Source organism: Zingiber officinale, chromosome 1A (assembly GCF_018446385.1).
Source record: "Zingiber officinale cultivar Zhangliang chromosome 1A, Zo_v1.1, whole genome shotgun sequence".
NCBI classification, from domain to species: Eukaryota; Viridiplantae; Streptophyta; class Magnoliopsida; order Zingiberales; family Zingiberaceae; genus Zingiber; species Zingiber officinale.
Window position 1 is genome coordinate 7,420,572 of NC_055987.1, and position 18,428 is coordinate 7,438,999.

Sequence of the window (18,428 nt, forward strand, 5' to 3'; positions counted from 1 at the left end):
TTATAATAAATCTGTCGCTCTGTAATCAACTGATATCTCGTGGGGACAACACATCATTCATTCACTTTTGTAGCAAAAGGTGATTACGCTCACGCGCTCCTTATAGTCTATCGTCATGTTATGTAAAGTGAGGTAAATCACGGGATCAACTTATAACCGACCGCTAAGTGGCTAAAGGGTGAGAGGAATTTTTTTTCCCAAGAGCATGCGCTAGTCAAAAATTGACCGCTTACCTTATTGTAGTAAAACTGTCACATTTTAGCCAACTGAGAGGCAACACACTATTCATTCACGGTCGCAGAAAGGTGATAACGCTCACCCAAATGTCCCTATCCTCATATTATACAAAGGGATGTAAATCACATGTGACTACTAGCCTGACCAGTGCATGGAGAGGACAAGAACCTAACTACTAGACGGGAATTGAAACCCTAGACATCGTGATAACAATATTTCACTGGTCAATAGCTCATCCCAAGGGGACAACACATTATTTATTGATAGTGGCAAAAGGCGATACACTCACCCTCAACGCCTCCGTCAGCCCGTTCTTAAGCCAACACGAAAGAGATAAATTACGGGTGATTATAGCCTTGGACAATTGAATAACGCACGAAGGAGGGGAGACACTCGGCTACTAACCGGGATTTGACTACTAGACTTCATGATAATAACACCACAATGCGTTAGCCAACTATTCGTCCCAATGGGACAACACATCATTCACGGTGGTAAAAGGTGAAATATGTCACTCCAATGAGACTGACCATTTGTAAAGAGGTAAATTGAAAAATTATAATTAATCAATGTGGGAAGGATTTTTCTAATTTTTTTATCAAAATTCAAACTCATCCCATAATAACAACTTTATTTCATACTAACCAACTTCACCTGCAAACAGATCGTGCATTCACGTTTGCACCTCAGTTGCCTACAAGTTTGATGGAATTAGTACATCTCGTGGACTGAACTCATGCCGACAGATATATAATATGCTACAAAACCATCTAATACTTTTAAAAGCTAGATATCAAGTTATTTTCTAGGATTGTGATGTTGACATGCATGATACAATTAAGACGCGAAAGAAAAATGAAAGGCAGATCTTTTTGTAATTAACGCAAAGAGGCATGCACATTTTTATAGTGCTTGAAAATGACTAGCTTTGGAGGTTGGCTAAAGTTAACATAAAGGCGATGCTTTGCGTGTTGCGGCACATTTTTATGTTAAGCCTAGACGAGACATGGGAAGAAAACAATATACTTCAGGGGCCTAAATTACGTTACATTGCTGTACTAATTACATATTGGCTAACCTTAAGATCCTCCTCACAATCAAAATTACATTACATTGCCGTTGATCCTTTTCTTTTGTATTAGACAAACACCAAGTATGTATATTGTGACAAACATCCGGAACTTCTCAACTAATAAACCCCAGCAAATGTATCTGTACAGTCTGGTAAACAAACCACCTGATTAGAATAAAGTTACAGAGAAAACCAATTTCTATTTGTAAGCAAAGGATGAACAGTTATCATTACTGCCACCGTTTACAAGAACTTTTTTACGTGTTTGCCTTCAGAGTAAGAAATGCACATGTCAAGCATGCATTATAAAATTGCCACTTCAATCGCCCGGGCATAATATGCCATCCTATCCTCTGTGCTTTCTGCATTCAATTCTCCTGTCGTCTTCCCAGTGGCTGCTACTCTTAGCATTTCAATTTTCCAAAACCCACCTTTCATTTTCCTGCTCATCCCATTTAAATCTGTGATCTGTGCCTAATACATCTTGGTCATACCAAACTGAACAGTGCCAACTTTTCTATGCGCTACAGCACCTGCTGCAGCGGCTGCTACAAGTCCATTGTAAGGAGATTTTGCATGCACCAGGCTTGCTTCCAGTATGCTGCTGTCCCTCTCGATCCGCTCGGTCTTAGTTCCTGTGAGATAAAATGGGGATGCTCTCATCTCGAGAGCTATATCCGATGCCATCTTATTGTGCAAGTGTGGTTGTGGAGGCTTATGTTGAACGGATTCACTTTCGGCTTCCATTGGTTCTCTATTGTAGCTATCCAACTTGCCCGAGCTACCAGGAAAACAATATGCTGAAGGTTGTGGTGTAAGAACAGGATTCCTAATGAACCGTCTAGGATCATAGGCATCTTTCACAGTCACACTATCGTAAGGCAAGACAGGACCAATAGCTTTTCCTGGCCGAGCTGAGAAACATACCATACAATTATTGTGAGTGCATCATCACCATTACATATGGTCAATTTGAATCTAAAACAATTACCAGTTGGAACCCGTTGTGGTGCCTGCGAAGTCCTTGTTATATTTCCAGACAACCTTTCGGTTTCTCGAGGATTCTTGCAAGCCTCATCACTGCCTTGTCTGTCTCTGGAAGTGCCCATATTGGTTTGTCCCATTGGAGAAGCAGTTGAAGAATGGACAACCGTTGACCTAACAGATGCCAAAGAAATTTTAAGCGTCCTATGAAACAGTGAAAAATTAGGCATATCTGAAGCTGCTGCACATCATGTTGCATGATGAAAGAGAAAATGAAACATTTCAAATAAAACTGCTTTATGGTTGTCTTTTCTACGCTTGTTGCGCTTTACTGAAGAGGTTATATCTGCTACTCTTTCAGCATGACAAATAATCAAAAGATAAAGCTTTAGATCTTGGATAAATATCAGAGCAAGATGTAAGAAAGCCATCGATCCAACAACAGAAAAATTAGCTTCATTCATTATTTTGGTTTCAGGTATTAACTCTAAAGGAAATAAAAATGAGCCTGAGAGGAACAGCAGTTTACCCTTTTCTTGCAATTTAAACTAAACTCGTGTGCATAGTAGTTCAATGTATTATGACACGAAGTGAAAGTATATAATACAATGGCTTGCATGGTTTTTCACAATGCATTTTATGTTCTCAACCTATGTATAACACTATGACTAATATAAGATTTTTGATTATTCAACAAGGAATAATAATAAGCTTGACAGCATACTGAATATTGAAGAAACAGAAAAGAAACTAGTTCACTTCGAAGAATCAGAATGAACTTTTTATATTGTAAGTCATGCAGAAGGAAAAAATACACGTTCAGGAAAGAACTTCCAACATAATTACTTCGAAGGTTTGTCAAAATATAAAAGATATTCCAAAATCTATTAAAACTATGTTTATTTTACATTGAAGAGGAAAGTAAAACATACATTATGTTTTAAACACAAGATCTCTTGCATGCTCTAGTGTTCTAATCATAAGATTAACTTGAACATTATCTACATACAAAAAAAAAACATAAAGATCAAAACCAGACTAAAATAAAAAAGTATACCTAGGAAGAGAAACATGTTTCCTATCTAGTGGAATTACAGGTCCACTTTTACCACCATTCTCCTCAAGGTAAGCAAATTGCTTTCTAAACTGATCCACAGCACTGCATAAACAGAAACAGAAAACAGGGAGTATTGAGAATAAGAAAATACCTGAGAAAGAGATGTATAAAAATATTGAAGGGTCGTGAACATGAACATCAAACCTAGGATACAGAAAATTTGTTCTTTCAGTTCCATTAACGTAGTCTTTGAGTAACTGAGGATGATACTCCAATATCTCACGAAAGATAAGCTCTCGAATGTCATCTTTAGTCAACCTTCTGCGCTCAAACTCAAACTCCATTTTTGTGATGGGTTGGCAAAATGGTTCCCTCTCTACTTTGGCAAGACCTTTAAAATATGGATCAGCCAGTGCCTAATAAACAAAAAGATGTGTTAGCTTCCATGGACACAAACACCCAGAGTTTGAGAAAGATGTTAGTAGTATTAAATACAATGTGGTTACTGGTATACTGAGTACAACAACAATAATACAGCCTTATCTCACTAGGTGAAGTCGGCTACTAGTATACTGAGTAATTGAGTTTATTTCCACAATAGCTGCACTAGGTAGTTCTAGCTTTCTTTAAAAAAATGCTCCCCCAAACTTAACAAAAGAATACTGGACAATGGATAATATTTTTTTTTAAAAAAAAATTGGTAACATACCTCTTCAGCAGTTGGTCTATCCTTCGGATCAAAGGCTAGCAGCCTCTCTAAAAGTTTTAATGCCAATGGATCTGCATTGGGAAACTTCTGTGCAAGTGGTACTGATTGTTTCTTCCTCATGCTGCTCAAATACCTCCTTGCTTTCTCATTTCGAACCTAGGATTAGATAGAAGAAGAATACATTCAAAGTTAGGCGTCTTTTCTAATTTTTCGAAACAATCACATCCAATACAGAGAGTTCTGGTAAACCAAAATACCCGAGAAATTGTATCCAAGGAAGGTGTCCCCAGAAGATCAGTCATCAAATCCAACTGATGAACCACATTTTTGCCAGGGAAGAGTGGCTTGCCTGTTAGTACTTCAGCAAATATGCAACCAATGCTCCAAATATCAATAGCAGGAGTATACTGCAATTTGATTACTGCTAGTCAATATCTTTCCAAGAAAAAGTAGTTCATACTTTAACACAAAAACAGAAAAATAAGGAACAAACTCCATACAAGTACCTCTTGCTAATCATATTTCAGCTTGCAGGGGAGTTCAAAATCCTTCCTGAACAAGCATTGTTTTAATGTATAATCTATACCATCCCTAAAAAATTTAGGAGAAAGACACTAAAATAAACCAACTGCTTGAGAAGAGCAATAATTTCCACTCCTAGCTTAAATAATTTAAAATTTAGACCCATCAAGTATCTCGATAACGGTAGAATCCTCAAAAAAAACAAAAACAAGATTGTTTAACTAGGAAGGTCATCTTAGTTCATACTACAAAGCCAGCATCCAATTTCCTTATCCTTTACTGTTCAAAAGTCTAGCAGAAAAGTGTAAGACACAGGGACAAACATGGAAACATTGTGATGATATAAGCCAGTAACATGATTCAAGTTCAATTAATTAAAAAAAAAGTACCTAGTGATATTGCCTCACGTAGAGCTAAATGGAGGAATAAGATTAATGTAGCCAACCCAGAATAGTTGGGACAAACATGGCTTGATGATGACAATGAATTGGTTCAAGAAAGTTAAAATAGTTTTTCATATGGTAGGTTCTCAATGAACAAGTTAAATAAGCATTGTTTTTAAAGACAAAAGGCATTTGTTGCAACTATCTGAAAGTGGTTTAGATCGACTGACAAAAATGTCTCACACAATAGTACATACCATACCCCAAAGGATCTTCATTGTGTTTGTTTAATAATGGATAGTTAGCTATAGACCTTGTAAACATCTAAAATACCAACAACAGTGTCCAGACTGGCATCTGACCCATGTTTAAACCCTTGGTGTAGCTAGATAGCTAGATGATTATTTCAGTTGTGTTATCATAATAGCATTACCTAATCAAAGCATTCATCTCTCCACCAGTAACCATCACTTACTAGGCACTGTCAGAAGAAAAGTTTTGCTACATGATAGTGTCTTTAAAATTGAACCAAATTGGTCAGTTAAATCATATAAACTAGGAACCGAGGTAAATTCAGTTCAGTTGAAAAATATATGCTTTCTGATTGAACCGAAATTTTGATTGGTTCAATCAGAAAAATTAAAAACACTAATGGTTACTAGTGGAGAGATGGAAAAAAACACTAATGGTTACTGGTGGAGAGATGGAAAAAAAAAACACAAGTTTCTCTTACCTGTTATTTTTGTATCAAAAGATCAGTAGAGCCAATCAAATCAACCCAACTGATTATACATGGGCTAATACAATCCTGTTAAGTCTAAGTTCCATACATCACAATGGTTGCAAAAGGAAAAAATGTCTATAATCTTGAATCATTTTTCATTACCGTTTTAACATTAAGTTTAGTAACTGCCACCAGTCAGGAAGGCATCTTATTGAGGAAACCAAAACAAGGTGCATAGCATTTTGATAGAAAATTGGTTTTGCATGATGAGAATGTAGATCTACACAGTCAGATCTAGCATTACCATGTATCAGAACAGTGCTCATAGCATAAGCAAACAAGTGAGGAGTTGCAACTTTCTTTAGAATATGCTTTAATAGCTAAATAAAGCCGTGCCAATTTTCCACAGTTACAGATATTAAAATTGATGAAGAATATGCCAATACCTTAGAAAAAAATGATCCACATAACTCAGGGGCCCTGTACCATCTGGTTGCAACATAATCCTGTTACACGTTATGATTTTAGAAAGATGGAATTGTACCATTAACGTCTTAGCTGTTGAATCTACAAAAGACAACTACAGCAGGATATAAAAAGGAAATTTGAAAAAGAGAGAGAGAGAAAGAACTATGCTCTTTTCAGCTTACCGTCCAAAAAATTGTTGTGGGAGTATCACTAAATGCAACTCTTGCTAATCCAAAATCACAAATCTTCAGTTTGCAGTTTGCATTTGCTAGTATGTTCTTTGGCTTTAAATCACGATGATACACATTAGCTGCACGTAATGTTATAGCATCAGCCATTATCAAAAATTACAAAAATCAAAGTAACAAACAGTGTATCAAATGTAGATTGAGAGAAAAGAATGATGAATCGGTCAAGGAAACAATCTCTTGCACCACATTTTCTTGACTACAATAAAAGGAATTCAAAGTTATTAAAAACCCCAAGCAAATGATACAGCTATAAAACACAGGAGCATACAAAAGCTTTTGACTGTCAATATACATAGACCCAAATGAAGAACAAAGTTTCATTCATTTGATCAAGGAAAAACAAAACTGAGCCATAGCAGATTCTACTAGTAGCTTCTAACTCCTATTGTTCTGGGTTGTGGTGCTAATGGGAAAAATTACAATGTCTACAAATTAGTGAGCCAACAAATTAGACTGAAGATGCTGACACCTGTTCATGAGTCAAAAACAATTAATTTTTAATAAGCAGTATTGTAGACAGACAGGCACCACCAAATTGCCTCAAAATTCAGTTATCAATAAGTTGACATAAAAGAGCATTATTGTCATTGCTCCCCCAAAGAGGCCACAAAACTCTAATGACTTTTCAAATCTGTCAAAAATAGCATTATCCTTATTGATTTTAAAGTTCCACCTCAAAAGTAAAATAGTTGAATGTTTCATTGATTCATATGCAAAATGTATTTTGGATCAAGATGACAAATATTCCCATTGTTTTTGATGCTCAAATGATTAGATTACAAGCCCAACATGAGTCAAAAATCTAATGCCATAGTCATGGGAGTAACAGAACACCTAACATGTACAAATTGTGATAAGGACCCTACTGGCAAATATACTCTAGTCTAAACACCTGATCCTCCCAATGTGCAATCATATGAATAAATGAATAATTCCTTGAAGTCTTTATTGGCCACTTTAGCTAAATCTTGGTACGTATTTTTATCCCAATGTCATTAGTGTCTTTACCTTGCTTAGAAACTAAACTACTTGTACTTGAGATGGTGTAGAAAAACAAAGACTAACAAAGTCAATCGTGAATGCTCAAGCATTTGACCAGTTGATTTCACACTCCCAATATGGAGCTGAGAAGGTCATCTCTAATTTGACATTATTAACTTGGACTTCCACCAATTGGAGGCCATTAAGAACATACAGATTAACGGACATGCTTTACTAATTCAACACAAAATGGAATAGTAACAACAACCAGAAATAGCATTTAATCACATTAAACTTGCAGACTCACAAGAAGCAATAAAATTTACCTGTGTGGATATATTTTAAAGCACGGAGCAACTGATAAAGAAAAAATTGATAGTGTTCTTTTGTCAAGTCATCATTTGCCTTAATGACTTGGTGAAGATCAGACTCCATGAGCTCAAAAACAACATAAATATCTTTGAAATCCCTCCTTGACGAAGGCAGCATTATGTGTTTGATTTCAACTATGTCAGGATGTCTTAGAAGACGAAGAAGTTTGATCTCACGAAGGATTCTGACAGCATCAGAGATGTGCTCAAAAATATCATGGATCTTCTTGATTGCGACCTTCTCGCCAGTATGTGTATCAATTGCTGAACAGACCACTCCGTAGCTACCTTTGCCAATAACCTCCTGAATTTTATATCTGTTAGCATCACCATAGTCGCTGAAAAACTCTAGCTCCGGTGAATTCTGGAGAAGACACAAATGTCGAATGAAAGTTAAATTCATTGAGAAAATACTACAAATTTTGGAGAAAAAATAACATAATTTCAAATTCCAGTAAACAGTCTTTGGATTTCTACTTACCATCATTTAGTTATAAATCACAGTGGAAAGAGAGCATATTTAAGATAACAAAGAATAATCTGGCATACATCTTGGTGGGTAATCCTTCTATTTTACATGCATTTTCTTTCTTCTATATTGAGCTATAGAGGAAACTGTTGTAGGATCACATACAATCATCAAATTGCCATGTGTATTGGCGATATGCGCCACTAATTGATGAAAGGCAATCAAAATTATCAGGTGCAGAGAAGTGGTTCCATTTCCTTAGAGAGAAAACTATTGTAGAATCACATACAAGCATCAAATTGCCTTGTGTATTTATCTTGTGTGACACTAATTGATGCAAGGCAAGCAAGATTATCAGGTGCAAAGAACTGGCTCCATTTCCTTAGAGAGGAAACCATTGTAGGACCACATACAATCATCAGATTGCCTTGTGTATTGGCTTTATGTGGCACTAATTGGTGCAAGGCACTCAGGATTATCAGGTGCAAAGAACTAGTTCCATTTCCTTAGAGAGGAAACTATTGTAGGATCACATACAATCATCAAATTGCCTTGTGTATCAGCTTTATGTGGCACTAAATGATGCAAGGCACTCATGATTGTCAGGTAAAGAGAACCGGATTCATTTCCTTAGATTCTATAGATGAACTCAGATCTGTTTATGTTTTGAAACATCAAAAAGTAACCAGCACAGAAATCAGCTGGACCCATAACTTAGTTCGTCATCAGCAATGGTCACATACAATCATCAAATTGCCTTGTGTATGAGCTTTATGTGGCACTAATTGGTGCAAGGCACTCAGGATTATCAGGTGAAAAGAACTAGTTCCATTTCCTTAGAGAGGAAACTATTGTAGGATCACATACAATCATCAAATTGCCTTGTGTATCAGCTTTATGTGGCCCTAAATGATGCAAGGCACTCAGGATTATCAGGTAAAGAGAACCGGATTCATTTCCTTAGATTCTATAGATGAACTCAGATCTGTTTATGTTTTGAAACATCAAACAGTAACCAGCACAGAAATCAGCTGGACCCATAATTCGTCATCAGCAATGGTCACTGAAGAAATTCTAGAGAAGTTATAAAAAGTCTCTGCAGACGTCACCAAAATTGATAGAAAAACCTCTTCTAACAACTGGAATAAGTGATATAAAAAAAGGAATAGCAAAGCCATCAGAAAAGCCTCTGAAGGCTCATAATTAAATTTCATAGATGAAACCGAGAGTCCTGGTATATTCACCGATGATAATCAAGACAGAGAAAAATAAATAAAGAAAAGCTTTGAGGCTGTCGACTCCAGTTACTGGGATTCGATTTCAAGGAGAGCTTTACTGACTTTTAGATTAGCACTAGATTTTCAGGTGAACAGCACAAAACTAAAACCGAGTATCTGGCATCAGATTTTCACCTAGTAGAATCAATAACAAGTAGCCAATTTGCATGAAAAATTATACGGAAAAAACTAAAGTCCTTCTAGTGACTACCAGACTTAACCAAAATGAATCTTAATTTTCCAACCGATCAACAACAGCCACAAAAATGTCGGTTTGGTATTTCAAAAAGGGCATTATAGATAGCATGAGAAGGTTTATTGAAGAAAATTCCCAAAGGCTTACAAAAGAGACCCAAATTGTAAGAATAGATAAAGAGAACAGATACGCAAAGCACGGATCAAGAAACCCCACCTTCTTACGCTGATCTTGCTGCATTTGTACAGCCACTTGAAATTCCTCGCACAAAAAAAAAACAAATTTGCTTCTTTTCTCTTCTCTTCTACCGCTTTCTTCACCGCTCCTTTGCCTTTCCTTATCCCAGGCGCCGCAAAAAAATATGCACGAGAAGTCAAAAGGGACAGATCGCCACGGGAACCAACCGCATTTATCCTGCCAAACTCTGTATTGAATCCCGAAGACCCACTCACCGACTCACGCGCTGTATTCCACCGACCCACCGATTAAACACGGCGAACAGATCCAATCCCAACTGTACTCACAAGCCCTCGACGAAGGGACAGCTACACTACACCGTCCGACAGAACCACTAACAGAGACAACAGCACCGGCAGATCAACCGCATCCCCCTTCCCTCCTGCATCAGTCTCCGTCCAAGATCCGGCCCCTCTGCCCCCCAAACGCAGAACAAAAGCTTCACCCCCACCTCAGCCTGCCCAAAGAGCTCGAAAATCCCTCGAGAAATCTCCAGCCGCGAACAAATCGGACACGAAACCAAACCCTAGGTTTGGTCGCTGCGAGAGGCGCGACGGGGGCGAGATGGAGAGAGAGAGAGAGAGAGGAAGGGGGCTGCTCCTTGTTATTCGCCTTCGATGCCAGGAATCTAAATCGTTTTTTTAATACCCGTGCGGACAATAATGCGCCTGACCTCCCGCGAATATCTCCCTTTAAACCAATGGCTTTCCCTGTAATTATACCCAACGCGAAGGGCATTTAGGAGAGAGGACCGAGTTCTTCTCTCAAGCAACTTGATCCATTCCTTTCCTTTTTTTACCGTTGGAATAAGAAGAAGAAGCAGGAGAAGAAGAGGTGATAATCTATCAGTTTTGTGGATAAGTAATTGAGGTTATCAAGTTTCGATATCATCATTTAGCACTTTTTTCTCCCATTTTTTCTATTTAATTTCCCTGCATCTCTCCTCTCTTCCCAGTTATCAAGTTTTGCTACATTATCCATTTGTTTTGTTTTTTGTTTTGTTTTATCAATTTGCATTCCTCTATCTTTCCAGAACTCAAAAGAGTAAAACCTGTTTAATTTATAATCTTATCAAGTGTGAGCACATCAATTAATTTCAGAGTGATCTCGGACCACAGAATTGTGATGATGATGCTTAACTACAGCCAACTTCCTGTAAGGTAAGGTAGATGAGAGCTCAAGCAACATTGATGGTCTCATAAATGAAGCCATAAATGTACATAAAACTAAGACAAATTAATAATGATCAACTTGATTCTCTTGCCTTCAGCTTGAGATGTTAAAGAAAAGTAATCACATTTCAAGTGGATGATGATGATGATAAGTATTGATTGAATGAATTTCTAGAATGATGAAAGACTTGATCTTCTTGTATTAAGGTTTGAATGAGGTTTGTTGTTGATTTCTTTTCGTCTTCCACCTGCCTCAGAGAAAATGACCTTGTATCTGTCCCTGATCAGCTTTCATCTTTAAGCAGGTGAGGGTTGACCTCTGTGGTCCTTCCTTTAAGTCTCCTTCATTGAGCCTCATCGATTCTCATCCTCAAATGAGTGTCGATGTTCATTGGAAAGGAAATCTTATTTAGATAAGTGAATAGATAAAGAAGATTTTAGAATACTTTTTTTTTCAAAAAAAAAAAAGTGCTTCAGAATATTGAAATAATGCAAAGAGCTCTGAGTTAATACCATTCCATGTCAGCAAACACCAGCCGACACTTGTGCAGTGGCTTAAATTGTTGCCATGCATGTTACAACTCCTATTATAGTGACTTGAAAGGTTCATAAGCTGCCACATGAATAAAACTCCAAATCTATGTTATTTTAATTACTCAATATTCATTTTATAATACAATTTGATGAATACATACAAAGAAAGACAAAAATGATGCAAATATACTATCGTGATCACATGATCATGAATATCTACAGCTCATTCTGTGGCATTCACTGATATAAAATTTCTTTAATTATAGTACTGATTCATATGTATATAATTTCTTAATGCTTCTTTTTAGGAGTTCTTCGACATAATGATTTATTTACTTATTTGTTTATAGGCAAGGACAGAAATATTCAGTTTGGGAATAAGGGAATTAATGGCTTGATTATGTGATTAGTACTTTAAATATGTCAAGTTATTATATCTATAAACATGGTGGCAAAATTTAATTATATCTATAAACATTGTGGCATAGCACGCGAGTCTAATTATGAAAAAGAAGGCATCTATTTATGCATGTTAAAAGTTTAACATTATACGAATTTAATTTGATATCCTGGGCGATATTCATGTGCGACACGTGTGGACGCCTCTAGGAGGCGCCTCCATTCATATATATACACGCATGATTTTAAAATGTTGCACGATATTTCTATCCGCAACTAGGCATCTGGATCAAATCCAAGCACTCTAATTGTTAAACAGCATTTTTTATTTATTTATTTTTGTAGCTTGAGATTAAGCCAATAAGATTTTGCATTTAAGATTTAGGGGGTTAGGCTATAGTGATCAAGCTAAAAAAAAGATTAAAAGGATAAAATTTTAGGTGCTCTCAGGTATACGACATTTGGGTTATAATATTCAGGATTTAAGAAAGTTTTTATTTAAAAAAAAAGTGGTGTACGTAAATATTGAGGTACTTAGATCACTTTCAGACGCCTCGAGCACCCGTCGCGCACAAGCACGTAGGGATGAGTCACGTAGCGTATCAGCACACTTTATAGTGCACACCCCGTGAGCAGCTAGTGTAAATATTTTTAGAATAGCACAGTAACAACGACAACAACCAAGTTTATCCCACTAGGTTAGGTCGGCTATATGGATCCTCTACGCCATTGGTAATATCCCCTACTATATCTGTTGGGACCGATTATGTAGCTACAGGGGGGGTGAATAGCTCGGCGCGATCTCGTGCTCGTCGTTGCTTGCCTTTTGCGATGATGTGCAGCGAAAATACAAGAAAACAAACACACAAACGCTAACTCTAGGGATTTACTTGGTATCCACCTCACAAGAGGTGACTAGTCCAAGGATCCACACACTCACGCATCCTCCACTAATAAAACACTCCTTTTCGATAACTACCGAAGGCGGAGAAGCCCTACAATACTCTCAATACAACAAGAAAGCAAGGGAATACAAATACAAGAAGTATCTTACAAGATATGCAATAAAAGCTCTAACCCTAGCTTCTTCTTCTTGTTGTAGTCACGCCTCTTGACTTGGATATATCTCCAAGATCCTTCAAGACTTAGCGGTGAGAGTGGAAGAACGCTGTGGAGAAGCTGCTGTGAAGATCGGTAGTGAACAGTGCATGTTCTACCGAAGGAATCGCACGCCAACGGCTTTATCCAGCGCCAACGGTCGGATCTCGATCGATTGGATTGCTCCCAATCGATCGGGGAGACTTTGGATCGATCGGCTGATCGATCCAGAGCGCCTCTGTGCTCTTGGGAATTGTCTGGATCGATCAGTCAATCGATCCAAGTCCCATCGTGCGAAAACGCCCTCCCAATCGATCGATTGATCGATTGGAGGCTCTGGATCAATTGGTTGATCGATCCAGAGTTGTTCTGTTCGCGCGATGCTTCTCCCCAATCGATCCACTGATTGATTGGGAAGAGGTTTGTCGTGAGGACTCACCCAATCGATCGGCCGATCGATTGGGCATGTGCCAATCGATCGGCTGATCGATCCAGCTCCTTGTTTTTTGCCCAAAAACAAGTCCAAGGTCCCCTAAACCAACACCGGTCAATCCCTTTGACCCACTTGAACTTTTCCTCCTCATGCCAAGTATCCGGTCAATTCTTTTGACCTACTTGGACTTTCCAACACCAGATGCCCGATCAGCCTTGATCCATCTGGATTTCCTCGTGCCTGACTTCACTCACCAGGACTTTTCCAATTGCCTGGCTTCACTCACCAGGACTTTCACCTGGCTTCACTCACCAGGATTTTCTTCTGCCTAACTTCACTCACTAGGACTTTCACCTGGCTTCACTTACCAGAATTTCCTTCTGACTAGCTTCACTCACTAGGACTTTCACCTGATTTCACTAACCAGGATTTCTTTCTGCCTAGCTTCACTCACTAGGACTTTCTTTCTGTCTAACTTCCCAGTTAGGACTTTCACCTGGCTTCACTCACCAGGATTTTCCAGTCAAGTATCCAGTCAACCTTGACCTACTTGACTCTCCTTCTCAATCTCACCATATGAACAATTGCACCTGCAATCTTCATGTGTTGTCTACATGTATTCTCAAACATCGAAAGCCCAACATCAAGACTCGAGCTTGACTCAATTCAAGCTCAGTCAACCAGGTCAACCTTGACCTAGGGATATTGCACCAACAATCTCCCCTTTTTTGATGTTTGACAATGCCACTTAACAATACCACTTGTAAGTTAGGCTAATCCCATAACCTGAACTTACTTTATGCCAATATGAGAATGAAGGCCTAACTTAATCCTACATTCTCCCCCTATTGGCACACATCAAAAAGAAAGTCTCCCCCTGAAGAGTTACTCATCCGTTGTTCACAACTTCACTCGTTGTTTACAACACGAATGCCCTAAAGGTCCCATACCCTTTATTTTCATCAAATGCTCATCCTTGAGCATATACCACTAAACAATGAAGATATCTATTCTCCATTGTATTCCAATGCCCAACCTTGAGCATTTTCACTAAAGAAGGTAAAACCACCTTCCAAGGTGTATGAAAATAATTTTTCATGTCCTTAAAGAGTAACTCCCCCTAAAGACATGCACGAAACTTCTGTCATTGCACCAACAATGACTTGGAATCCCTAAACCTTTAGGAAACCCAAAATTAGAAGTTTTGAGGTTCATAAATTCAATAAAGAAACCAAACCTCAACCTAAACTTCTAATTAGTCTTCCGTAACCAAACCGTCCTTGTTTTCATCATGAAAACTCTCCATAAATATTTACAAATGTGTTTTGACGGGTTAAGAGTGGTTACCTAGACTAAAGATGGTCCAAAATACTGAAATCAGGCTTTACCAGCCAAAATCAACATCCCCAATCAATTGGAGTTAGGTCCCAATCGATTGAACCCTGCTGAATCGATCCACTAATCGATTCAGACTGCTTGGATCGATCGGCTGATCGATCCAGGGAGCTTCTGCTCGCGAGAACTGCCTTCTCAATTGATCGCCCGATCGATTGAGGCACTTCAATCGATCGGTTGATCGATTGAAGCTCTGAAAAAACTGAAATTCAATTTCAGTCAATTTCAGAAACTCCCCAAAAATTCTACAAAATTCGAAAAATTATGAAAATTCATGTAGACATTCCTTAGGGCATATATTATCATGGAAAAATAGTTTTCTAAGAAAATACTTCATATTTTCTAAGATTGACATAAACTAGAAAACTTGTAAAAACTTTAGTGTGTTTCTTCTAGTTTGTGTTTAACTTTTCAATGATGATTACTATCAAAATATAGCCTTCACCAAGGTTTTCCAAAAGCATTTTAAAACCATTTTCAAAACCAATATCCAACCATGTTCCTTGGGCTCAATGCACATGACTTGTACATTAGCTTTCCCAATGATTGAAAAACACATAACTATGTGTTTTGATGAACCTAAAACTCACAAGAATGCACTAAATCAACATCTTGAGTTTTGTTCATCATCCTAACATCTCACTTATATTTAATGTGTACGAAACCACATACAAGTCATCTTATAGTTCATAGTGAGATGTAAAGTTTGGTTTTGCCCTAACCTGGGGATCATGCATATCTACCTAGGCATTTTGATGTTATGAACATCCACCAAGGATGTTATTTGTTAATAAATGTCATTTGTCCTTAAATTGCAAGGAATTAAAATAATGCATGATAATGTTATGGCATACATCAAAAAGAAATAATTTTCAAAAGAAAATATCCTATAACTACATGATGTATGTATGACATGACATGGTATTTTTATGGTTTTCATAATAAAATATGAATGCAAAAATAAATATGATATCATGGCATATGATGGGCAAACAATCATGACAAGTTTTAGCATAAATAAAATACCTAGATTACCTATCTAAGTATCCTTAATCCTTAGCTAAATTAAAATTTAACCCTAGATTGCCCACTATTTCACAAGAAAATGCCAAAACTCAATTTTGACATTTCTTTTGATTTTCCTAATTTTGTGGCAATTTAAATTAAGCATATTCCTCAAATTTTGACACAAATTACTCTTTTAAAGAGTAACAAATTAAAATAGGCTTAGACTTGCCTTTAACTTCCCAATAAAATGCCAACATCCCAACTTGACATTTCTTTAGACTTGATTTCTTGTGCCAATTAAAATTATATCCAAAAACTCAAATTTTTGGCACATCTTACTCTTTCCAAGAGTAAGCCATTAATCCTTATCATTTTCAAAGGTTAACAATAACCTTGAAAATGCTCTTAGAGTGTCAACTTTATCATGATTGGGTTAACTACCCTTTCAATTAGAGTTGACACTCTCTAACCCATCTAAGGGGTAGAGAAAAATGCTCCTAGGAACCCAAAACCTATTGGTGCTCCTTGGATGCTCTAGGTACTCGCTAGGGATAACCTCCCTAGATACCTTCCTAGTGACTTTGTTCGGCTTCCTAGAAGCCTTGGTCACCTTTTCTAGGTCAACCCTAGGGATTTCTTCCCTTGTGACCTTTTTAGTGACCTTCTTGAACTTCTTAGAAGTGTTAGTCATATTTGTTGCAAAAATACTCTTAGGGATGACTTCCCTAGTATTTTTTACTTGACCATTTGACCTAGGGTTGGTTCTATAACTATATGGAACCCTATGGTAAGAAATTACATCCTTCTTAGCCTTAGGTTTGTATCCCAAACCTCTATGGCCATTGGATGACTTTTGTACTCCTAGACCTAGGTTGTGCTCATTTTGCCATTTTAGGATATTTTCCATCCTTTTTAGGGTATTTTCTAATTTATCAAGTCTTGACCTCAAGACTTGATTTTCCACCATTAAGTCCTTAGTTTTTGGTTTTTCATTAACTCCATGAGCATTTTTGTTTCTAGACACATAACTAAAATTCTTAGTTTTCTTGTCTAGATTTTTATCTACCTTCCTAAATCTAGGTGTGGTAGTTTTAGCATGTAGAGCCACATGTTTTTCTTTAACGCTCTCATGCTTCCTATTTCTATGGTAAATAGCATTAAAATGATAAAAATTAGAACTAGCATGCTTTTTACCATTATTCAAGGGAGTAGGCTCAATAAATGATACCTTTCTTTTTACCTTGGAGGCTCCCCCTTGAGTTGTGCTTCCTCCATGAGCCTTGACCGCTTTCTTCCCCTTGGGACATTGACTCCTATAATGTCCCTTTTGATTGCAAGAGAAGCACACAATGTGCTCCTTGCTCTTCTTTGTTCCAGGGACGGTCTCCTTAGGCTTCACCTTGCCCTTTAGTGCCACTTGACCCTTCTTCTTGGCCAATTTGGGGCACTTGCTCTTGTAGTGCCCATGTTCCCTACACTCAAAACATATGATATGATTTTTATTTTTATTTGAAACATTTATACCTCCATGTGTAGGGATGACATCTTCTCCTTTTGATCCGGAGGTAGAGGCTTCCTCTTGATCCAATAATGATGCTCCTCCAATAGATTCGACTCGACTTGTGGAGGTGGAAGCTTCTTCATCCTCTTCTTCTCTTGACCCGGATGTGGAGACTTCCCCTTCTTCTTGATCCGGTGTCGTCGAAAATTGCTCCCCCTCAATCCTAGAGGTGGAGGCTTCTTCACCTTCATCTTCTATAAGAAACAAAGAGTATGCACCCTCTTTGCCCTTCTCGTTGCATTCCTTTGAAGATGAGGCTTCTTGGACTTCTTCTTCTTTGGAAGTTGAGCATCTCTCAACTTCGGAGTCCTCCTTCTCTTGGTCTTGCTCCAATGAATCACCCTCTTTGGATTTATCTTGATTTGGTACAGTGAAGGGAATCTCATGAATCTTTGCCAATTTGCTCCATAATTCTTTGGCATCTTCAAAATCTCTAACTTGCTCCAAGATGTTGCTTGGCACTAGATTGACCAAAAGATTGGTCACTTTATCATTGGTCTCACATCTTTGGATTTGGTCTTGGCTCCACTTGCTCCTCTTGAGAATTTTGCCCCTTGAATTCTTTGGAGTTTCGAAGCCTTCCATTAGAGCAAATCATTGCTCTATCTCCATCATCAAGAAGTTCTTGATCCTTGATTTCCAAAAATCGAAGCTTGTTGAAATAAATGATGAAGGCACCCTTGTATCGAATCCAAGTCCGTCTTGAAATTCCATTGAAGTTGAGCTTGATAAAATCTTTGACTTGGAAAATTTTGCTCCAACTTCTTCACCCTCTAGATCTTTTCCCTTTCCGATGATGATTCCGGTGAAGAGCAACCTTGCTCTGATACCACTTGTTGGGACCGATTATGTAGCTAGAGGTGAGGGGGGGTGAATAGATCGGCGCGATC

General features: G+C 37.8%; 1 protein-coding gene across 2 annotated transcripts; it reads right to left on the reverse strand.

The window, feature by feature from the left end:
- Positions 1-1,368: 1,368 nt before the first annotated feature.
- LOC122016837 (mitogen-activated protein kinase 10-like) lies at positions 1,369-10,578 on the reverse strand. 2 transcript variants are annotated; one of them, XM_042574267.1, is made up of 10 exons: positions 9,918-10,575; positions 7,715-8,123; positions 6,339-6,466; positions 6,135-6,194; positions 4,317-4,466; positions 4,060-4,215; positions 3,555-3,766; positions 3,351-3,452; positions 2,301-2,467; positions 1,369-2,223 (listed from the first exon to the last, which is right to left on the reverse strand). In XM_042574267.1, the coding sequence occupies exons 1-10, from the start codon at positions 9,939-9,941 to the stop codon at positions 1,784-1,786; spliced, it is 1,848 nt and encodes a 615-aa protein (XP_042430201.1). In that variant the 5' UTR covers positions 9,942-10,575; the 3' UTR covers positions 1,369-1,783. The 2 variants fall into 2 exon arrangements, with proteins under 2 accessions (XP_042430201.1, XP_042430194.1); XM_042574260.1 differs by having other exon boundaries at positions 3,351-3,766; positions 9,918-10,578.
- Between the last annotated feature and the right edge of the window lie 7,850 nt (positions 10,579-18,428).